Source organism: Staurois parvus, unplaced genomic scaffold (assembly GCF_062004578.1).
Source record: "Staurois parvus isolate SC_StPar_1 unplaced genomic scaffold, SC_StPar_1.0 ptg000657l, whole genome shotgun sequence".
NCBI lineage: Eukaryota > Metazoa > Chordata > Amphibia > Anura > Ranidae > Staurois > Staurois parvus.
In genome coordinates, this window is record NW_028318453.1 from 7,029,481 (window position 1) to 7,054,948 (window position 25,468).

General features: G+C 38.7%; 1 protein-coding gene across 1 annotated transcript in view; it reads left to right on the forward strand.

Annotated features, from left to right (window-relative positions):
* VIP (vasoactive intestinal peptide) overlaps window positions 1-4,024 on the forward strand; it is a 35,335-nt gene extending 31,311 nt beyond the window's left edge. Inside the window, exons 6-7 of the mRNA XM_089694293.1 lie at window positions 756-870; window positions 2,459-4,024. Of these exons, the coding sequence (XP_089550419.1) occupies window positions 756-870; window positions 2,459-2,467 (124 nt within the window). The 3' untranslated portion in view covers window positions 2,468-4,024. The remainder of the gene's footprint in view (window positions 1-755; window positions 871-2,458) is intronic.
* Window positions 4,025-25,468: the final 21,444 nt, after the last annotated feature.

A 25,468-nucleotide genomic window follows, 5' to 3' on the forward strand; every position in this document is an offset into this window, starting at 1 on the left:
TTGTAAAAACGTTGCTTTGGTTAGACCTTTTAATGAGATACGTGTAGGGGCTTAATTTGCTAACTACCTTCTGAAAATGTGAGTTGTCTTAATACAGACCCATAAGAAAAAAGCTTACTATAGTTAAACAGAAAGTGCATACCTAGGTAACATTCATTTTTGAGATTTGAACATTTGAATGAGAAAATTATAATGTGTTAAAATAATAAATTCAGTTAAAATAGTTCAAGTGGCTTAGTTAATTGACCCTAATGTTCTATATGCCCATATGGTACATAGTATTCAAGGACGGCAAAAAGCAAGTTTGAAAAAACTAATAAGAGCATCAGCCATAGTACCACAGACCACATGCAAGGTGAAAACAAAAACAGACTCATCAACAAGATATTAACATTTCTATTTTGGGACCCGTATCATTGGTTTTTGGGCTGTGATGATGAGTTTGCTTTTGATATCTGTTTGAGACGTTTCTAAGATTATTTGGAATTCACCGACAGGTGCATTAGATCTGCAGGTGACCTCCTTCTGACCCAATTCAAGTTGCTTTTGCAATTCCATAGACTTATATGGGAAGTGAAGCAGTCCTGACATAAACAAAATACCACTGATGCTTGCCCATACTTCTAAACATTAACTTTTTTTATTACTTAATGTAATCAAATGCTGTTTGGTTGGTTTAAATATGTCAAGCATTCAGTGGGCAGTACTTGGACCAAAAAAAAGATATCTAAAATTCTGTTTTTCTTGTTTTGTAGTCAAGAAGACATTAATCCTGCTAGTCTTCGAGAAGATAATGATTTAAGTCAAGCGCCATTCTCAGAAAACTATGATGATGCCACCATGGATGAACTTTTGAACCACCTGCCATTGGTATATTAGTGATTGTAAACATTGCTGCTGTTTTAAAATCTATTGCCTTTAAATGGACTCTAACAATTAGGGCTTTATATGAACATTTTGATGTGCATTTCAGATTTGTAGATCAGCATTTTCTGCAAAACTCAATTTGCATTGTGTTATTCAGTCGGCCTTATTCAGCTATACTGTATTTTTCCTGCATTGCTCCTATTGGAAGCATATTACAAATTCATTGGCAAAAATAAAACACACTTCAAATGTGATAGTGGTCGATCAAACCCATTAGATTAAAACACATTCCCTGGAATTCCTAAAGACTGGCGCAGGGATATTGCAACAGTGTCTCTAAAAGTGGCGAAGAATGCCCCACATTTATGTACATGTCTAGAACTTGTACATGAATTTGGCTCAGGCTGCACCTGAGACACTTTCTCAAAATCTGTCTGATCCAAATGTTCTCCTGGACACCAAAAAAGAGTTTGTCTTAATTAGCTGTACTTTTACATTGTGTTGCATTGAATGCGGCAATTGTAAAAGTGGCACATTAAATGTGAAATAGTGTAAAAGCGGCACATTTTAGAACTACTTGAATTTGGTGCACAAAACTTTATCAGAACCAAAAGAGTTACAAATGCTTTATGAATTGGGCGCAATACATTAATAAAAGGGATTAATGCCAGGAAAGTGGCAAAGCAGCTTTTTTTAATTCCTCCTTTGTATTTTATTTGGTTCTAATCTCAGCAGCCATACACACAAGATGCTGCTGTGTTATTGTAAAACTCTACGTGGTGCAAAGAAGCCACCAATAATATGTTACACACATAATACATGAAGAAAAATTCCAGTTGAGTTCAATGGCTTACTGTGTGGCTGGCCTTAAAACCCCCACATCTATAACAGTCACATACAATGACTTTTAAAATTGCAGTTGCCTAAAGTACATTGACTTTTACTTTAGTGTTTCCTTTGGTACTTCAAGGCTTCAGTTTGTAACTTCTGTTTACTCCCTGCAAGAGTAGGGCTCTAACTATATGTATTTGGGCACATAGCAAAACCATTGAAGGGCCCCTTGACAGTTGCATGGCCATAGTTATGCTCTTGGCAGGCAAAGTTAATGGAATACTCTCTCTCTCTCTGTCTCTCTCTCACTCTTTATATAATATATATTCAGTATATATATATATATATATATATATAGTCAAAATAGGTATAGAGGCACTCATGGGTCTTGAAGCAGAATTAAATCTAAGCAACAGCATTTGTTCTCAACGTTTCGATAGAGCTTATTCCATCGCTCTCAAATCTTGAGCAAGATATACTGATATTGAGCTCCATTGAAATATTGATCTTTGCTGTAAGACCTGTGAGTGCCTGTATACTTGTTTTGGATTCATATGGATTTCTTTGTGGGTGAGCACCTGGACATTAACCTCACACATAGTGTGGTGTATCCAGTTGGTTGGGAGAAAGCAAAGTTGCTGATAAAGTCCCAAGTGCTATTCAATTTATGGTACTGAACTTTTGAAAAATATCAAAAAATGTTTTTTTATTTTCACATAATTCATCTCTGGTAAAATAATAATTGCTTCTTCTTTTGCAGAATCTTTGAGGAAGACCATTTGGTTGTTTTATCAGAAGAACAAGTTTACTATTTTTTTGTTTCACATAGTATTTCAAGAAGATTACTTCTGTATTCAAACCAAAACAAATATGTTGTGAGGTGAAAATTGTGGCAAATATGTTTCTTATAATAAAAAAGTTGATGTTTACACTGTAAATATTACCTTAGAGATCTCTATTTAGAGCTGTAAATAGATATGCAAGAATTCATGGAAAACCTGTAATTTCATATGCTTTTAAACCTTTATTTCAATAAACGCATTTAAAAGACAAACACGAGGAAAGTGAAAGTGTTACAAATTGTAGGATGAGATATTTCAATGCAGGCATTAATATAGGTAATGAAAGGAATCTTTGAACACAGCTGACAAGTTTAGCCATTTGGAGACCCCCTTGCACATTGGATGTGATTCATCAAAACTGAAGGAGAAAAACGTTTTTGTGTTGACCATGGTGGCCAATCTGAGTTCAGTTAATTTCTATCTGGTTGTTATAGATAATACTTTTTCTACTTTTTTAATACATGCTTAAAGGTATAAGACACCTAAAATCATTATTTCACTTTTGGTTGTATGCCAGTACTGCCAGTTCTTAAGGACTCCAATGGTAAAAGGTCCATGTTGGAATTTTTACTTCACTTTTCATTAAAAACCATTATACGGCCAAGCATGGGAGTCTTGCCATTTCTGCTATTATGTCTGTAATGGGTACATAGATTATTTAATAAATACGGTGAAACACACATATATGGTGGCTATGAAAGGTAACCAAAAGAAAGATATCTGAACTGTAGAGTTGCTGAGACATACAAATTAATGGTTGATCCAACCAGTGTACTTCCCAAAAGTGAAATCTCTGTTTGTGTTAGACTGAGCACTTAAAGTAAATCTGTCACAAAGCAAAATAGTTTGTTTTTTTTTTTGCTCAGAAGCCTCTGATGGAAGCTGATGTTCCATCACTCAGAGCCTTCAATGTCTGTTGTAAGTGGCTTTGTGACAGGCTTCCTTTAATGCTATTGGCCTGAGTGCTAAAACATTTCCTTTGCTTTTGTAGGCTTTATTCATTTATTAGGCTACCAGAAAGGATTTAGACTACAGAATCATTCACACATTCCATATATATAAAATATATGTCTATTTTAGAAAATTTATAATGGACCCTGGCCCATACCTGTAATGCACCTTTTCATGAATTGTATTTAATCTTTATTTTTTTTAAAGAGTTTTATAAGTTTGGTCAAATAAAAAGGCTGAATGTATCTGTCATTTCAATGCTATGCTGTATGTGAGTAAAACATTGTGGTTCTCAAATGGTTAAAGTCATGCCTAAAGGGAGATAGAAGGAAGAGATTTGTTTAATGTAAAATTTTATCTACAGCATAAATATTCAGAAATTAAATTGTGTATATCTTTGCTGACGACAGCATTACTTATATATAAAGTGGATACTGGGAAATTATGATATTTTTTCAAAAATGAATGTAACTTATGAAATATGCAGATAATAAAGAGATTTTATCATCACTGCAAATTCAGATGGTTTTGCATTTGAAATGTGTCATTCTGGTTTTTAACAAAATATAGCTTTATACAGCTTTATAATTATATCCACTATTGTTTTATCCCCGATACCTGCACTTTATATATAACACAGTAGGGTTGATTTAATAAAGCAGAGGCTGCTCTCTAAGCAAAGTGAATGTGCATTTATACTTTTCAAAGTGAATGATAGTAAATAAGGAAACTCTATGTTTTCTTTGAGTACCTAGTCATGTACAATGGAGGGTAAAAAGCAAAATGTTTTCAAGCACATGGTTGGTGAAGGGAAAGGGACAGATTTTAAATGTATTCACTAAGATCAGTAAACAATCACTTTGCCAAGTAAACAGAATCTATTATTTTTAGTAAATCAACCCCAATATGCTTGTTTTCTAAGCCTGGGTCAGCCCTGGCTTGTGCCAGAAGGACTGGCTTATCTGAGAATACTAGAGACCTGGACTGAATCCCTCAATAATTCTCTATCATATTGCAGCACTATTTACTTATTGTAAGACAATCATTGTAGCCCATATACTAAACCACCAGTAAAGAACTGTGGGACAGCAGTAGTGTCAGTAAAGGGACAACAATGGTCCTACTGGTTTGTCAAAGTATACTTTTACACAAAATGTGGGTTTATGTGCTTTGCAAGTATCGTTTTCTGACTGTTGCTATGTGCAGTATGCTTTTGATACCTGTTTAAATAAAGGTACACAACACTAAAATCCAAGGGACCAAGGGACCCTTTGAATAAAATATTAGATGTCTCCATAGAATGTTATTCTTATTCAGCCAGTAAATAGTTGCTTACACATGTCAAAACATATAGTTTAGTACAAACCATATACTGTATACAGTATATTGGTATCTGGTAAAATAAAAATTTAATTTTTTTGGTGATTAAACAGTTGTGATACATCAGAACATTCCACACCTTAAAACACACCCTTGAGAACTGAAAGAAATCTGTAGGCTGCCATTTCTGACCACCTAATAGAAATGTTCATTATCTGGGCTACTGCTGACCCACTGGTGTCAATACTTTCTGAGTCACTACCCTCAAAAGGAAAAGGTATTCAAATCAGGGTAAATCACTGCCCCATATCTGCATAATTGTCCCATATTAGTACCTCTACCTGAATGGGATATCAGGCATTTCATAGTTACAGTATAACTGTGTATTCTGTAGTTGATCCAACATAGATTCTATACCAGCTTATAAACTGATCAAACAGAAGCTAATGGCAACAAAATCTGACCAGACCAGTAAAATATCACAAGTGCACAATAGGTTTCCCACTGTGTGTATCCATAGTGGTTAGCAAATCTCAGTGTGTAATACCAAGTTCCTAATCTCTGCACGTGCAAGCCATGAACAAGCATGATTCCTGTACATTTGGATGTACAACAGAAAAGTGGTAGTGTACCATATTTGAAAATTATATTTCAGTGTCTTTGGGGGATATCTTACATCTGATAGCAATAATGCCAGTCCAACCAATGTAAATAAAGTCCCGCAGCTGATTAATAACACAAAATGATGTGCCATAGATGTGCAACCAGGTAGGTATTCTGTGTTGTAATAGTAATAGCAAAAGCAGAAGACCATCCAGGTGGAGAAAAGGGGCTAAAGGGGGTAGGTATCGAATATTGTTTTTGGTGGAATATTATGGGACTAATAATAATAATGGAGGTGGTGCTGGTAATGTTCCAGGCAGTGGTGGATCTGAAAACCCAAGATCTAAAAATGGTAGATACAATTTTCGGTGAATGCTGTAATTAAAAAAAAGAATAAAACTGTCCTGGTGCTGCAGTACTAAAAGGTATTCAAAGAGATGAATGCATGAGGTACCAAGACATTTCACAGCAAAAGGTCTGAATGCAACCCATATAGAGAGGAAAAACATGCATAGACTGAGGCAATCACAGGACTTCACAAATGCAAATATAGACAAAGATGCAATTTACTTCTACCCAATGGTTTGTTGAATGTTGGTTATCTTGAGAAAGGTAGACTCCAGACAAGTAGGGGTAGATTTACTAAAAGTGGAGCACTCAAAATCTGGTGCAGCTGTGCATGATAGCCAATCAGCTTTTAACTTCAGTATGTTCAAATACGATTTGACAATAAAACCTGGAAGCTGATTGGTTTCTATGCAGAGCTGCAGCAGATTTTGCCCCATGCAGTTTTAGTAAATAACCATACTCTGGTGATAGAAATCACTGGTCAAAAGTTTTCTATATCCCTGAATGGTCAAAAAGGTGAAGATTTCAGCACTGAGGAATCAGTTTAGAGATTGGCATTTTAATTACTTAAAGCCTGTCTAACCCCAAAAGCAAATATTTAATATATTGTAGCTTGCCAAAGCTTAAATCTGATGGCTGCATAAGTTTTCTTTTTTTTCATTTATTTCTGTCTAATCATCTGGCTAAGTCTATTATTTTTCAAGTACTTTACAAGACCATTCTGTCCAGTAAAGGTGGCAGTCAGAGAATTGAGACAAACTATTTATCACCAACAGGGTGCCTACAATGGTCAGATTTTATTGATTTATGTAAAGTCTTTATTCTAAACAGGAAAAAATAATCTTGCTGTAACTGCCTAAAAAAGTGTTTTCTGAAGTGTGCCATCTAAATTTGCTAGTACATCTAAAATTACCCTCTTCAAAGATGGACAATACTGTTGTCCAAGGGTGGCTCAATTGCTCCTAAATAGAGTTGAGTTACCTTAGAAAGGAACCTGGTGAAAATAATGAAAAAGGCCTAAAAATACTAATGCACGTTTAAGGATCTGTAAGTTGCGGTGGAGAAGACACTATGGGGACCAGTCTAGCAGCACATAGGATTGGAGGATTGGATAAATAAATCCTATTTTCTATGCCCTGTAGACCTAAACAAGTAGAGAACCATTGCAGTGTAGGTTCAGACTCACTCCAGGTCACAATTTTCAAGTTTCCCAGGGTTTGGACTTTACACATGACTTGAAAGAACACAAAAAACATTATAAAAAGATGTCGATACAAAGTAGTGTAGCGCACCCTTGAAAGAGCTGCTGGGGAACGTGTGTCCTTTCCCCTTAGTTAACACACCCAGCCAGGCACGCAGCATTTTCTTCCAGTGGCTTGAAGGAACAGTCTTTCTAGGATATTATTAGAACTATGAACTAGGATGGGGTGAAGGGAGCATTGGATACCTGATTAAAAACTGATAAGCTTAACACTTTAAAGACTCCTCCTCTATCTTGCTAAGCTGCACAAAATTGTCCCACAGAATCACTAATGCTGACAGGTGACAAGACCTTTCCTTAGAGACCTTCCTCTCTAGCATTCCTCAGTGAGGGAGCATCAGATTCACACCACCATGGGACAGCTGGAAAGCTTTCCCCAAACTTTGTTCTGGTACTCTCCAGTGAGCTTCTCCAGTCCCAAACAGACTCCAGGACTAGGCTTTGTGAATAACCCCACAAGATAAAGTTTCAGCTGGCACCTCCAGTAAACCTGCCCCGTGGGCAGAACCCCTGCCCAGGGGTCTTGTCCAGCAGGACTGGACCCAGGAACTCCCCCTCTACTCCAGGCTTCAACCTATTTATGGGCTCTCCAGCCACTCACTAGACACACCTCTCCACGGATTGGCTGGATCCCTTTAAATATTGAAGCTGTTCCCCCACTCTTCCTCCCACTGTAATTTTAGAATCTTCTAGAATGCAGGGGGAAGCAATCAGACCAGCAGCATGTGAAACATTGAGCAGGCTAGAACAATCAATCCCAGTTCCACTGATAATACAAAGTTTAACTACATTTACCTAGTAACCTGCACTAAGTAGGAGGGTGCCACACCAGTAAGAAACATTTTGGAGGCAGCTTGCCTCCTTTATCAACTTAAAGAAAAACAAAAGTATCATCTTTCTGATTATATTTTACCCCTTCTATCTGATCCTGCTTATTTTATCCCACCTCCAAAAACACAGTTTTACTAACTTAGAGAAAACCTGATATTTGCAAAATGTCAAAGTTTGTTCACCTCTTCCTGGGAATGCTCAAGCAAATGAAAAAACCTAAAAAATAGTCTTTAGTTCCAGTTTTGGTGAAAGTGTCACTTAAAGTGATGTTGGTTTAACCTCCCTAGCAGTATGATTATGTCAGTATTTCTGTGCTGAAAGCGGTACATTTTTTTGCATGGAAATATGTCTTTTTTTATTGTAGGCCTGTAATTTTTAGGAATAACTCACTGAAATCTGTCCGAACAAGAGTCTAGTAAACATCCTGGGTATAATAAAACTTGAAACATGAATTCATAAATTATAATATAATAAATAATCATAAAAATAATAATTTAATTGTCATGGTCTAGGTGCTCTGCTCTCCCCTCCCTTGCTCTGCCCAAATGACCCCCCTACACCTCTCATCCTGCCGCGGCTCTTTGAAGCCGAGCCGCGGAGGACGAGAGGTGTGACTCCTGTCACCCTCTCACTATCTTCCCCCCATCCGGCCCTGGCATCCGCAGCGTGGGCACGATGAGTTTCTGCGCTTGCGGATATCGCCGGACAAAGGACACGCTCTCGAGAGCACGACCCATGTCCAGGGGGACATGCCTCGTTGCCGAATGGTGAAGCACGCCACCCACGGCCCTCCCACCATTGCTAGGACGACCGGGAAGCATCCTGCATCGGTTTAAGAGACCGATGCCGGGCTCCCCGGTCATTCATTCCGCTGCCAAGCCACAGAGGGATCCCAGCTGAGGCGGGACCCTCGTGGCGACTCTGCACAGACCCCCCAAAGATAAGGGGGAGCCTCCGCAAGCTGCTGCTCTGCAAACCCCTAAGCTAAGGGGGAGACCTACGCCAGCTGCCCACCGCAAGCCCCAGAGAAGGGGGAGACCTCCGTAAGCTGCCGCTCTGCAAGCCCCTAAGCTAAGGGGGAGAACCACACCAGCTGCCCACCACAAGCCCAAGAGAAGGTAGAGATACGCCAGCTGCCTTCTGCAGTCACCCAGGACTTGGGGGGAGAATTGCTACCGCTGACACTGCTAATACTCCAGGGCTGGGAGTACCGCTGACACTGCTAATACTCCAGGGCTGGGAGTACCGCTGACACTGCTAATACTCCAGGGCTCGAAGTACCGCTGACACTGCTAACACTCCAGGGCTGGGAGTACCGCTGACACTCTGCTAATACTCCAGGCTGGGAGTACCGCTGACACTCTGCTAATTCTCCAGGGCAGGGGTGGACTGATAACTAATGGGGCCCATGGGCAATAAGGGATCATGGGGCCCTGTGTCCTTGCCCAAACTCAAAAAAGCCTATGAAAAATGTACCAGGGGCATCTCATGGGGTCCCCTTCTGACCCCGGGCCCTTGGGCAGTGCCCGAGTTTCCCAATGGTCAGTCTGCCCCTGCTCCAGGGCTGGGAGTACTGCTGACACTGCTAATACTCCAGGGCTGGGAGTACCGTTGACACTGCTAATAGTCCAGGGCTGGGAGTACCGCTGACACTGCTAATACTCCAGGGCTGGGAGTACCGCTGACACTCTGCTAATACTCCTGGGCTGCTAGTACCGCTGACACTGCTAATAATCCAGGGCTGGGAGTACCGCTGACACTGCTATTACTCCAGGGCTGGGAGTACCGCTGACACTGCTAATACTCCAGGGCTGGGAGTACTGCTGACACTGCTGATACTCCAGGGCTGGGAGTATCGCTGAGACTGCTAATACTCCAGGGCTGGGAGTACCGCTGACACTGCTAATACTCCAGGGCTGGGAGTACCGCTGACACTGCTAATACTCCAGGGCTGGGAGTACCGCTGACACTCTGTTAATACCCTGGGTCAGGACTATCTTCTGTGGGCCCCACGATACTCTGCCTAATACTCTGGGGCCCGGATTACCCGCTGTTGCTGTGTGCTAGAACTACCCACTGTTGCTGTGTGCTAGAACTACCCGCTGTTGCTGTGTGCTGAGCAGGGTCACCCCTGCTGCTGTCTGCTGTGAGCCAGGACACCCCTGCCGGAGCCGTGAGTTTATGTCCCCTGTTTTATTCCACCTGGACTGTTCTTGAATTCTGTTCCCCCTCTTCTCCCTACGTGGATTACAAATCGCTGGAGACTCTAACTTGCCCCATGGGGACAGATTACAATTATTTTGAGCCCTCTCCTTGCTATTTCCACACTGGGCACTGTCCCACTCCCTGCAATCCCCCCATTGAGTAATGCATACGAGGGAGAGGTGCAGCGCTAGCTGAACAAATATACACTTATATACTTAATAAATATACACTAATATAAAGTGCTATTAAAGTGCAAAACGGTGACTAAATGACAAGTATAGTCCGTAGCGTGCTCAAAAATCCAAGAGAGTCCTTAAAGAGCTCCAATCCCTGGATTCGTGGATGAGGTGATAAAGATAAGAATTGCGCACTCACCAGATACGCAATTCAAGTGCGCATTTAAAGCTGATAATTCCAGGGTCCTCATATGGATCTGGTCAGATCTGGTCACAAAAGCCTCTCGCCACCTGGTAGTGTTTTCCACACATGGAAGAAAGGGGCCGCTCTGCAGATGTAAAGGACTCCCACCAGGAGAGCCCCAAGAACAAAGGAGGCCAGATAGTGTGATACCTTATACACAAGGGGTGTTTTATTCCCAAAGACACATAGTATACAGGCAGAGGCAGGGAAGATACTGACCATACATAGGATAATAAATGGCCGCCGGGGCCCTCGTGGCGCCGGTCGGCGTGACGTCACACCGCTTGTAGCCGCTCGCTGACGCGTTTCGTGCGAAGGCACGTAGTCATAGGGGGTTAGCTTACAGCAGTGGACGTCAGTGTAGGACCTAAATAGGGAAAAAGGCGCATGCGCTGTAATCGCGCGCCATTTTCCCTTTGACAAATGTCTCCGTATCGGGCGCCATTTTCATGTAGCCCGCCGAACTGCGCATGCGCGAGCGCTGTCAGCACGGAGTAAACGGCATAACAATGATCACCAGGGAGAGGTGTGTTGCCCAGCAACCTGTACGTAAAGATGATTCAAAACAGCCCCATGGGCAATCTAATAGAGCAATTAGTACCAGGTTACTCATCCATGGCATAATGATCATCGAGGGGATATTTTACCCAAAACCTTGTATATAGATATAAAAATATACTAACAAATTAGTCAGCATATGCATAATTAAAATATGTATAATCAAAAAATTAAAATCAGATTAAAACCAATCAGATCAATATAAAATAAGATTATATCTGGTGGTCATTGCTAATGCCACATACTTTAATAAACTCACATTCAGAATTTCAACTATAAAAATATGTAACATATTAAATATAATACAAAGCATATATAAAAACCACGTGATAAAACAAATTACAACCATATATAAATATATAGAAAACCTTTTTATATAGAGGAAAAATCCCCTCATATATAATATATATATAAAAATATATATATAAAAACGATTTCACTATGACCTAAAACCAAATACGCAATAAGAAGGGTAATGGACAATAAAGTGACATTATAAAGGAACATTATAAAGGATTCAAAGGGATAAAACTGATGCTAACTGTTGTCAATGAAACAATTGATATCCATGTCTATATTAAGTCCTTTAGGACGCATACAATCAATTTGATAAATCCATTTAGTTTCCATCTGGGAAACTGCTCTCTTTTTATTAGTTCCCCTCCAATGATTCTGTACTACATCAATTCCTACAAATGTCAAGGAAGATGGGTCTCTGTTATGATGGGTCCTGTAGTGCATTGACAACGAGTGCTCTTTGTAGCCTTTTTTCACATTATTAACGTGTTCACGCAGTCGGTCCCTGAGTCTCCTGGTGGTACGACCTACATACTGCTTTTTACATGGACACTGCAAAAGATAAACCACATATCTGCTATTGCATGATATGAAGTTATTGATCTTGTAATTCTTCCCAGTACTAGTAGATGTAAAGTCATCAATCCTCCTTTTCCTGTGTCCATTACATGTACATATAATACAATTATTGCACGGGAAAAATCCAACCATGTTGTTAAAAAACACTGTTTTAATAGGGGGGTTGATGATATTAGGGGCTATGGTGTTTCTGCACTCGAGAGATACGCGTTTCGTCATCGACGTCCTCACGGAGCGGAGGACGTCGAGGACGTCGATGACGAAACACGTAGGGCGGAGTTTGATTGATGTGACGTCATTACATTTTTGGCTGCCAGCTACTGCGCATGTGCTGAGTAGCCAGGCTCGTTTATGTGATTGCTGTTATGCTGTTGATGCTGGTGTCGGCTGGGACACCTCTTGAGTAAGTGCAATGAGTACCTAATAAAGGAATTGGTTTTTATAATATTGCACCATGAAGTCTTTCTGTTTCTCTCGAGTGCTTGGCATTTTCCCCCATGGATACGTTTGAAGGTGGTCTTTTATCTATTGGAGAAGTGGATTTTCGATTAACTACAAAGTTTTTCATGCTGTTATTTCGATCGATGAGGATCGGTGTGTTGCAGAGTTTCCGTTTCTGAAGATATATTTATGGATGATCTGCCATTATATTATCAAGGTTTTTTGGTGAAATTTTTCATATTTAGACCCTTTTTTTGCACAAAAGTTTTTTGCACTTAAAAGTTTTTTTATATTTTTTTGTGGTATTGGCATATATATATTTTTTTCTGGACTTATGATTTGATGATTTCTTTATATATATTTATATATTTATACACATTTACTAGCGCAAACTATTTATTTATTGGTAAACCAAAAACAATGAAATTTGAAATATAGCGCCAAGTTCGCACACTTCGCTAAGTTCAGTCACAGAATCGTTTTCAGTGTCTGATGACGAATTTCCCCACGAATCATTATCACTCAATTCTGCAAGTGGTTCTGATTTACTATTGCTGTATTCTAGCTGGTCTAAAACTGCTTTTGACCTAAAGGGACGCTTTTTGGATGCCATGGACTTTTCTAAGTTTCCAGGCAGAAAGAACAGTAAAAATGCAGGCAGGGCACAGGACAAAGCAGTAGGGACAAAATGTATGTAAAATGCTTTGAAACAGTAATGTTTTACTATGTGATTTTAGTGTATTTTGTGAATGTTACTTTTTAAAATTTTCAAATCTCCCACCGGTTCTGGCCCCTGTAAGTCCTAACGTCCCAACCCGGAAGACGGATGAAGAGGAGATGGTTGGGGAAACAGCAGGGGACACATCGTGGGAGCACAGGACAAGGTAAGTGCTGCAGGGAATCCCTGAGCAACGCTGCATGGTATTCCCGAGTGTAGCTCGGGGTTACCGCTTTTGGTACAGAAACTTTACCCCGAGCTACACTCGGGAATACCGCCAGGGAGGTTAAAGAAACATAAACTCTATTAAATGATGTATTCCTAAAATAGAATTCTGGGGTTACACTAACTATGCCTAAAAATACACCCTACATCTTAACACTTATATTGACTCACCTGTGTAAGAAAAATGTATATACTGTACATGGTTTTTTCATGCAGTCCGGTCGCATGATCTGGCTCCTCTGTGTCAGCCAGCATGGCTTCAGGGGACTGGAGAGAGAACCGACAATGGACAGGCCATTGAAGCCCATGGGTAACATCACCACTCTAAGCTCTACCAGCTGTTGTTGAGCACTGTCTCCTCTCTCCTGTATCTGCCTGCTGGCTGACATAGGGGAGGTCACGTGTTAAGACCGGGCATGAAAATAATTAAGTTATACACAGGTTAGTCTGAATAGGTGTTAGGAGGAGGAGAGAGCATTTTAAGATTAGTTAGTTTTACTGTAATGAAAAAGTGAGAGATTCACAAACATGATAGATTCCAGCATAACAAAACATATCATACAACACTACTGTGAAAGGGTTACCTACACCTAAAAACAACTGATGAACCATTGCAATTAATTCAATGACGCAATATGGATTTCAAATGTGATTTATTGTTTTACGTAAATTATTGCTAGATAAAAGTAAGATTGCTCTTTTTAGTTGAAAGATCATTAACATATACAGTGTTACTGTGACTAGCCTAGCCCTCATTAAATCCAAAATAAAGCAAACACGTAATACTGTGTTTTTGAGCTGGATAAAAATCTCCAGTATATTATATACCTACCATTTAACCACAGGCCACAAAAAAAGCTTCAGTACCCATAATTTCATGCAGCCTTTTACATTCCTATCTAATAACATTGTACCAAAAGTCATAATTTTGTATTTTTTACATTTAGTACAATGCAAACTGATACTGAAACATTTGGGCTGATTTACTAAAGGAGTTGAAAATCTTCACACAATAATTTTTTACTTCAATTATTCAATCACGTGAAATGCAAATACACTATGAATACCCAGTTATGTGCAAATAAAATATAGGAACAGGATTTTGTTTTTCACATGATTGGTTATTTGAAATGGTTATGCACACAATTCATTGTGTGAACATTCCTAACTCCTGCAGTAAATTGGCCTCATTCTGTCGTACAGCTCAAGAAAATTAGAACTGTATAGCTAGCCATAAAAAAAAAAAAATACTTTTGCAATATATAATCACGTCAATATCATGCCATTATCATGCCATAATCATGCAAATGAAGAAAACTATTTTAGGCATTTAAAAAAAAGTAAAAAATGTGATTAACGCTGTAGAGTAGAGGTAAAGGTGTTTTCACATACTCTCTCTCTCTCTCTCTCTCTCTCTCTCTCTCTCTCTCTCTCTCTCTCTCTCTCAGATACAGATAGTTAACTGACCCATATTATCCTCTTGTACATTCTGTGTTATACTGTACATCTGAATGCTGTTTTGTTAGGGGGCGAGACTGACAAAAGGTGCCAGAGTGTTTCTTTGTAAAAAACTACAGCTGTTTAAAACAGGTTATGCCTGCCATGCCCCAGTTGGGAATACTTTATGCTGAACTTTTTGAAACGGAAGTGCGTCTACGCGTTTTGCCCCACCCACAGGGCGTGGCGAAACGCGTTGACTTCTGGTCTGCCGTCCTGACGTCCCGTGTCACTTCTGGTGAGTGGAACACACGCCGAGCGGTGCGTTCCAAGTGGTCATTTTGACTATTGTTTGGATTTGTATCCTGTCATCCCTTGCTGAACCAGGCTGTGAGGTCTCTGCAATAAGGTGTGGAAGCAGTGGAATTTATGTGAGTCTATGGAGGCAATAAAATGATGCTTTTTATTCATCTGGTCTGAAGTGGTCTGGCAATATTTTTCTAACGATACATCAGTTATTAGCAGTATTACACTATTATACATGGTGAGAGGATAGGGGCAGGAGCGAGTGAAAGAAATACCCCAAGTTCTACATGGTGGAAAGGAGTCCTGAAGGCTTAGAGGGGGCTTAGGATCCCTATACATCGTAAAAGGTGTATTACTCACCTTCATCAGGTGAGTGCGGCTGATATTGGTTTTTTCACTTGTGATTGGTGGAAGCACTATTTCAGTTTGGACATTTGATTTTTTCATCATTTGTTTGGGGAGAAAGGACTTTTTCTTATATACCTTTTTATTGATTTGGACATTTCTTTGAATTAATATGTTTTGAGGGTACCTTTATTTATTTTTTCACTTTAAAGTGTTTAAATTATTGATTGAGGCAGGGTGTTGATTTGCACTGTTTTGTTTTTTTCAAGTTGGGACTAAAAGTGCTATTAAATAAACATCAAAGTGTGACAACACAGATCATTGACAAGTTACACACTGTACTACATAAATAAAAAAGCACTACTAGGCAAAAATTGCCAAAAATATGTGCCACCAATATTGATAATACAGAACAAAAGTCCACGTGTATAATCCTCAAACAGCTGGATATAGTGGAAATTCCAGCAAAAAACATAAGTGATCCAGGTGTAGGGAAATAGGATCCGTCACCGGCTAGATTGCCCCTTCACCTTCATGTAGCAACCCCAAGGGGCCAAAAAGCCTTCACAATGTTAGACACAGCTAAACGACCAATCAGCAGGTACGGATCCGGGTTAGCAGTGGTGGTGGTATCCCCCTTAGGAACTATAGGTATGGCCAATCCTGGTTTCTGGGTCTCTTTCATATAGGATAATAATCTCAGCCACCTCACATATGTGGTGAAGAAAAGAAGAATCCTCCCATAGTGTGATATTGTTACATTTATTTAAGTTGTAAAAAGCCAACAAATGCTCACTCACATATTAGAGGTTAAAAATATGCTCACAGAACCTCATAGAAAACGCTGGGTGTACTGCTATAGGTATGCCAAGATGATCCCACGCCGGAAGTGACGTCACCATGTCTGCGTGTATTGTCCCAATACACGATACATATAGATAGATAGATAAATAGATAGATAGATAGATAGATAGATAGATAGATGATAGATAGATAGATAGATAGATAGATGATAGATAGATAGATAGATAGATAGATAGATAGATAGATAGATAGATGATAGATAGATAGATAGATAGATAGATAGATAGATAGATGATAGATAGATAGATAGATAGATAGATAGATAGATAGATAGATAGATAGAAAACCTAGATCAATATGTAGGCTACCAATGCTAAACTCAATGTAAAAAACTGACAAAGAAAAAAGCAATGCTAAATAATAGATCTTGTGTAAATCACATGTAACACAGCACATACTCTAAACTACACTAAAGTGCAATGTGTGATACATGTGACAATATATATATATATATATATATATATATATATATATATAAATATTTCTATGCAAAAAAATTTGAATAGATAATAAAGTGCAAAAAATGTTACACTGTGCATGTGCTGCAAACAATAAAAGTCATATTATGTGCAAAATTAGATTACACGTCCTTAAAAGTAAAACTTTATATATACACTGTATATGCATATACTGTAGATATATTCCACAATTCAGGTACTGCGTGTGTTATCATGAAGAAAAAAAACATTCTTGTGCTCTAGTGCTAGTGCCTCTTAGGATGGATCACTCACAAGATTATATTGATCTCTTAATACCAAAACGCTCTTCAGAGTGTGAACTCCTTTCTCTTCTTCTAATTAGATTGTTCCTCTCCACCCTCTACACATGGATATTAGTATCACCTCAGTATATCTTTCCCCTCACAACAGCCAGCAGAAAGGACTCCCAAAATAGATGATTCAGATGCCTTTACATCACTCCATAATATTTATATGAAAAACAAAGAACGGGAAGAACTTCGATGTTTACCACCATTTATTTTAAAAATCAAGCAAAAAGAAGTAATCCAATATGTACTTATATAGCACAGTGCCTAAACTTGGCACCTAGGATGACTAGCCACAAGCTAACTTTAGGAGGAGCACCACTGCTCCGCAATACTCCAAGAGCCAGCCATGCACTCCACTGTGATTGGAAATTACATCCCAACCAGTAGCCCCACACAATGCGTTCCAACACTTCCAGACATCTTTAGGACATGGTCCTGGATTGTGTCCTCCTCTCTCAATACATTATCTTTAACTCTTTACTTGTTAATTAATCACCACAACAAAAAGCCTTTCTATTTTCTCTTTATCTGGAGTTACAGGGGGTGCACAGCCTAGAACGTGGGTGTCCTCTAAAATATCAACATAACAAAATTTTTTTACCTAACCTTGACCTAATCTTGATCCAACAGGTATGCATCAAGTGAAGTTAAAACTTCTGATCTGCATACTTGCTTTGAATCTGCGACCCAGAAACTACTGAAGCCAGAGTGCATTGCAGGCACTCATTTAATGTTTTCAGGAGAGGTCAGTAGTAGCATCCTACACATTGCTCTCAGTTCAGGTTTTCTTTTAATATACATCTTGAACATTCAACTGTTCACATTCACAACTGTTTTTTAGTTCCTCTAATTAAATCTCTATTTTTCTCATAATATCAGCAATCATATTGTTTACTTCTCATTAAAATTAAAGTGAAATGTGCAAGGCATGCAGTTTGACATAGATTCTAAGCAGAACAATTTTAAGACCTACTAGAGCAATTAAGAACAGAATAATTAAATTAACAAAGTCTTCTTGTCTAGACGGCTTAGTGGGAATGTGTTTTATCCAATGTATTTTCAAGATGCATCATCATTTTTCTGTTGTGCGAACAGATCTGATTAGATGTAGTTACTTTATTTTTCCTAATTGCTATGATTATAGCAAATAAAGTGTAGGTGCACTTTTTGTGTAGTCATAAAGATACCATATAAAGAACGATGACTGTAGTTGAATTATTTGCATGTATGATTTGTTAAAATATTTTTTACATATATTTTCATGAGCCTATTTATCATCGTTGAATAATGTAGAACGTATGCAAATATAACAGCCAGAATAAAGCAATATAAATTATAATATGATGGAAAAAGAGATATCATGCTTGAAATCTTAGAATCTACACAGTTTAGCAATTTTTTTTTATCGTCATGGATTAATGAAAAATAATTTACAACTAGCAATTTGGATGTCTTGGCTTTTGTGACGTTTGTGATATTAAATGCAAGTGAATTTGAAAAATCTGAAGTTTGTAACTGTTTGCTATGCATATAGCAGTGCACATTGATTAAGACAATTCCCATGCAGGAGGACGATTTGGGCCCCCTTCAAGGTTCAGTTACTGACTTAAACAAGTTTCTTTTAATTAGGTTGCTGCCAGTATTTGTCCACCAGCTAGACAAGTGCACGGAGGATCTATGCTAGACAGCTATTTTTTTTCTCTCTGCTGCTTCCTAAATGAAAAGAATGATTCCTGTGTTTAGGATATGAGACTAGCACTATAATGGGGTAGACTCTTAAAGTCGTTCTACCTCAAAATAATTGTGTGTCATGTCTCCTATGTGATCCCCGCTCCTTCTCCAGTGCAAGATATATGGGAGAGGAGGGTCTAGTCTGTTGGAGATCATGCTAGTGGTCTTATTTGTTCTCTTGAGAAGCTGAATCAAAAAGGACTATGTAGTTGCATGTCTCCTGGAGTGTGTGTTCCTCTTTGGATGAATGCAGGGACTGCTCCTAATTGAAAGGTAAGGCTGACTATATTCCCCTTCTTAAGGGAGAGATGGACATTTCATGTGCACCTCTGAAGGATTTGCAACTGCTCTACTAAGCTGGGATGTCATTATTCATAATCACTGTTGTTCTGGTAACAAAAGAGATAGGTGCAACCTGTAATCAATCTGATGGTGGCATTATAACCATGGATAAAATGCAAGAAAACATCAATGTATAAATAACAATGCATATAACAATACCATGTAAAATTGGACCCAATTAGAGTATAAAAGAGGTGTAGGATATTCTGGCAAACAGTTAATAGCATGTCTTGAACCAGCAGGGTGGGCAGAATCCTGTTCACTTATGGCTGTCTTTCACTGGATAGAAGCTTAGTCCAAAGAGGTACATGTAAGAGAAAAGAAGGGAAAGGCACCTCTAAGTGTGAACTGGAAACGTTGTTTATTGCACATAAAAGACGGCAACTGATAGCAGGAGGGTAGAGAGAAAAAGACACATCAATATTCCATCAATGGGAGTCCACCATGGTGAACAGCTGTTGTTCTGGTATACTGTCAAATGTTGTTCCAGTAAAGTTGGCACCATTGTGAAAACCCTAAGTGGAATGAAGCATGGTTTTATGGTGAGAGTCTTTTCCAGGGGTAAAGTATATAGAGTAAGGAATGGATAAACCTCTGTCAAGCTTTTATTTGCTCTGAGATTTTCAAGACACAATGGGAAGTGATAGGTGACCTCTTCAAAGTAAAATCTTCTTTCATATAATTGTCACCTGGAAAATACTGTCCCCTTCGAAAGATTTCAGCCCTCTTCTCGCTCCAGTAAAACGCAAAATGTCATCAAAGCAAAGGTAAGTTCTCCAGAAGGAAGACAAACAAAAAAAAAATATAGCAGTTCTAACCTTTCTCTACGGATAGCCTTTTTTTCCTGACCAATGGATACTGCTCCTTCGGTAAGTAAGAACAGAGTCCTGTGCAATCTACCATCCTATATGCACTGATGTCACTATGAATGTGTGTGAATTTGATACATTTAAATATAACTCAAGAGTTCTAGAATATCTTCAGTTTCCTGGTTAGTAGTTCAGGATGTTTCTGCTAAAGTGAAAAATCATACCAGGAAACAAGAAGTGCGACACTTAAAACTTTTGTAGAGCGTGTACCACTGAGTGTTTTATTCAGCCGGGGAGTGTGTTATTCTTTGGATTCAATGATGTAATAAATGCAGTCAGGGGCGGACTGACCATTTGGAAACTTGGGCACTGCCCCAGGGCCCGGGGTCAGTAGGGGGCCCCATGAGATGCCCCTGGTACCTTTTTTCATAGGCTTTTTTGAGTTTGGGCAAGGACACAGGGGGCCCATGATCCGCTATTGCCTGGGTGTCCTTCAGTCTTTACTCTGCTGTCAATGTGAGAGAACCTCTGAAGGTCTAACCTAGTGAGGCATAATATTTGTAAGACATTCCTGAAAGATATTCTTGAGCCCTAAAGTCATATATAAGTGTCATATGACCTACTGTTTGCAAGAGTTGTGATATAGAGTGATTTCATAACTCATAGACATCATGTGTGGATATGTCAAAACACACTCAAAATGCCACAAGAATTTAAATAAATTATTATTTTTAGAACGTTTGTTGAGACACTTAGTACCGTTAAGTGGACAATAAAAATGTAAGGACTTTTTGAATGTGAAAGGTTTTTTATAAAATGTATTAAGACAATGAGCACCTTTTAAGTGATTATTTTGCAATTGTAATGGGTATCGATGGGCAAATCTGTGCAGTTTTGATTCGCAGAGGGGTTTAATGAATCCCGTTTGAAATTTGTGAAACCTGAACTTAGCAGCAAAATCTTATTGAAGTTCATGGGAGGTTAATTTTGATACTAAATTCTGGAAATTTTCAAGGCTAATAGGCAAGCTGTTGCCAAAAAAAGAGCACGAAGAGCTAGACACTGATGCAGGGGTCATTTAAAAAAGCAACAAAAAAAAGAAATTATATATTGCACAGTGAGAGTAATTTTAATGTGACTTTGAGAGTGACAGAGAAAAACACAAATCCTTTAAATTACATGCTTGGGAAATGCCTTTAAGCTGTAAGTGGTATTATGGAACAGTATGGTTTTCCTGGACAGCATTAGCAACACCACATTCGGGGATCACATATTTTGGATGTATATATATATATATATATATTTTTTTTTTTTTTTTTAATGTTTACATTAAGCTTGGCTTAAATACAGTAGCAGCACCTCAGTATTATTAATTTACTTTTGAAAATATGCTTTTTAAAATTTAAAAGAAATTTGGCTGCAACACCTAATTTTTATTTCAAGCAATATTAGGCCTGGATTGATCTGAGGAAGTAGTGGAAGTAGCAGCCACAAAATATGTAAAAACTATAGAAAAGTTTACTCTAAAAAGAAGCTGAAGTCCTCACCATCATACAAACTGACCATAAGCCCAACAGTTTCATAGTAGTGTTGAGTAGGGATGGGCTCGATGTTCGAGTTGAACGGATCAACCGATTGTGGTCTATAGAGGAGCACCGTCACTACAACGCAGAGTGGCTCCTAATATTATAAGCCAATCTAAAAATGTTTCTTTTTTCATTCTATGAAGGGTTTCTGTTCATGCAGCAAATGCTTGGTTTGCCAGACAAATTCCTTTAAGGGTAGACATTTGTCTTCTCTTCAATCATATCAAACTGGATGTACCTATAACATTGATTGTTTTGTGACATGTTCATCTAAATATTCCATTTACATGATTCCAAGCGGGACACACTATGTGTATGCTTCATGTGTGTCTCACAGAATATATAGGCAATATAAAACTGGGTTTTAAAGGTCATAATCTTTCCAAGCATTATGCCAAATATCATCAAAAAACCCCAGAGGGCACTCTTTTTATGGCAATTGAAAAGCACACCGCACATTAGAGGGGCAGCCATATAAGAAGAGCTATCACTAGATCTGAGACATTCACTTATGATTGGAAAACCTACGTCCCTTTTGGACATAATGTACATTGGGGCATGAGTAGCTTTTTAAATATTAGGTAGATGTTTCTTTTTTAGTGCGCACTTAGGTGCACCCTGAAAACCCACCTCTTCAGAGAAGCCTACCCCGCCCCCTGCTAATTGCCGACCTCCTCCACTCTTCCTACCACTCCATCCCCCACAGCTATCTCCTCCTGTACCACTATCCCCTCCCTCCTAGATTGTAAGCTCAAAGGAGCAGGGCGCTCGAACCCTCGTGTACCACATTGTATTGTTATTGTATTGTCGCATGTACTGTCCCCCATTGTAGTGTACAGTGCTGAGCGAACTATTGGCACTTTATAAATACTGTATAATAATAATAATAATAGTGCATACTAGTAGTAGCTATTGTTAATCTTAATTGGGTATTTATATGCATTTCATTTTGTGAATGGCATTCCTAAGACTGCACAGATGCGATATATATATATATATATATATGTATATATATGTCTTTTTATTTTTTTATTAAAATAAAACAGCAGTTAAGATGGCAGCGGTATACTGTTTACATGATGGCCCATCTTCAGCCCATACCCCAGACGACGTCGCCTTTGACAAAATGCTTAAGTTGGGCCTGTGACGGTGAAGTCGTCATTCACATGGAGCTGGATTCATATCAAACTGGATGAACCTATAATATTAATGTTTTGTGACATGTTCATCTGCTGGATTGGCAAGCGATAAATGTCTGACCTGCAGCAATCCATAGGAGCACCACATCTGAGAGTACTGTTGTGCCTGGCAAGCCTGCCGTTATTTTAATATAGAGATTGTCTCTTCTGTCTTTTAATAAATTTTGTCTTGCAATTTTACACTATGGAAGTGTCTCTTGTATCTTGTTGTTGAGCAACTTTGAAGGCAAGCTTTTTATATTCATCAGCCAGTGGAGGTGACATGCTGGATGTGATATCCTAATCCTCTCAAGCTCTGTTTGACCTATCGGTTTATACAAAGGTCATTGTTTTCTGATAAAAATCTGAAGTGTGTGCTTATGGATTGGGAGCACCCTTTCACCACTTTTCTCATTGTATGACCTCTAAAAACACTTGGTGGTGGTGTTTTCTTGTGTAAGAAGAAGTAATTTGCAGCTGTGCACTTTGAAATAGAATCTTTATTATTGCTTTGTTTGTTTTTGTCTTACACATTTGTTTTTGATCACTTTCTTAGTTTTTTTACAGCATATTTGTTATTCATGGGGATATTCACATTATTCATGTTATGTGTCTTTATAGCACTGCACTTTATCTTTTTACATACTGTACATATATTGTGCAGTGGTTGGACAGAATGTAAGGAGCTTGGTTAGACCACTATTTAGAGGAAGAGACACAGCATGTCTTCTTGCAATAAAAGAGCATAGTTTGGAGTGGCACAGTGGCTTAGTGATTAGATCTTCTGTCTTACAGCATGGGGGTCCTTGGCTTGAATCCTTCTAGGATACCATTTACGTAGGGTTAGCATGTCCTTCTTGTTATTGCATGGGTTTCCTTTGGGTACTCTGGTTTCTTCCTACAGTTCAATGAAATACTGGTAAATTAATATATGTATGTATGTGAAATGGAAACCTTAAATTGTAAGCTCCTTGAGGGCAGGGACTGATTGTGCAGTTTTTATAGAGCTGCACAAATTGATACTGGTAAGTGACTGAATAGTATGTAAGCATCTTGGTTAGGCTGCAATATAAGAGGGAGAGAAAAGGCAGGTTTTTATTTGTTATAAACATTAGCTTGAAATATCTGAGCAACAATAGCCACAAATATTGTTCATTGGCTGATCAATTATTTAGGCAGCTTAGTTAGACCGCAATATAAGAAAAGAGATGAGGTAGGTTGTATCTTGTAATAAACATTAGAATGTATTGGTTGAGTGACAATAGCCACAAATATTTTTAATTGCTAGAGCACTGGAATTGGCCACAAACTTCAAGGCACAACACAGGATTTTCCAGCTGCAAACATGATAAATTTGGAAGTTGAGGTCAAGGTCCACAAACATTGTATGGCACCTTTACAGGGACAGAGCACATGAATAGGTACTTCAAGACAGGATCATTTTAATGAAAGTGAGTTAGTCAATAACAAAACCTCCTGCTGTGCTGTAGGCCCTATTAGACACCACACTGACTGCAGGGAAAATCAGAATATCCAGTGAATACTGTGAAAGTTCTGGTCAGTAATCTAGTCTGGACACCCAATAGTCTATGATGCCCTCAATTCTAAAAGTGTCCAAATCAATTCTATATCCAATGTAGTCAGCACTCATTTGATTTGGGCACTACAGTGGATATAAAAAGTCTATACACTCTTGTTAAAATGTCAGGTTTCTGTGATGTGATGAAAAAAAATTAGACAATGATAAATCATTTCAGAACTTTTTCCACCTTTAATGTAACCTATAAACTGTACAACTCAATTGAAAAACAAACTGAAATCTTTTAGGGGGGGAGTAAACATAAAAAAATTAAATAATGCGGTTGCATAAGTGTGCACATCCTCTTATAGCTGGGGATGTAGCTGTGTTCAGAATTAAGCAATCACATTTAAAATCATAAATGTATAAAAGAGGGGGGAGGTGCAGCGCTATATAACCTAGCAGATAGTAATAAATCAACCACAGATAATAAACAGTGATAATAAACAGTGACTGTGTGTTAATAAAGGCGTCCTCATTTTGGGCTTCCTGTGAAAGAGTGGCAGTAGATTGCCCATTTTTCCCTTTTATCAGGGATCAAATAAGGTGTCTACCCAATAGTCATTTTGATGATCCAATCCTGGGGACCATGAGCTCTCAATGTTGCTGAAGACAACACTGTCCTTAACAATCCCACCCTCATACAAATCCCAGGGTTTAGGCAGGGTGACATGCCCCCTTTGAAGCCTGCCCTATATACGTTTCACTCCTGGCAACCTAGCCCTCCTTCTCCTCATAATCCTCCTCTAGCCTGCAGAGCAGAATTATGACCCTATTGATGTGTTGTATTGCTGCCATTGCCCAAACATAGTCCAGAGACAGGCAAAAAGGGAAAATGGTTACACACCACCTCAGGACTTGTTTGAAGTAGAAAACGTTAAATGATCCATAGTCACATAGACATCACATAGGACAAACAAGCTGTATGTTGACATGGGTCACACAGATATTTGCTGATTTGGACATAGGCCAGAGGCAGGTTAGTGACCAAGCTCTGTTGCTTAAATCCTGTAAAGAAAAGTGAGGTCACCGCCCTTGCTGTGTTGTTTGGAAGGGGTGCCTGATCAAAATACAGGTACCTTGGCAGGTAAAGCAGTTCATGAATATATATTTCAAGTTTGTATTTATTCATTTACCTGATGCTTTAAAGTATACAATTAATTACACAACTTTTAAAACGGTATTAAATCTAAAATCAGTCATTAGATGTGGCGGCCGCATCAGT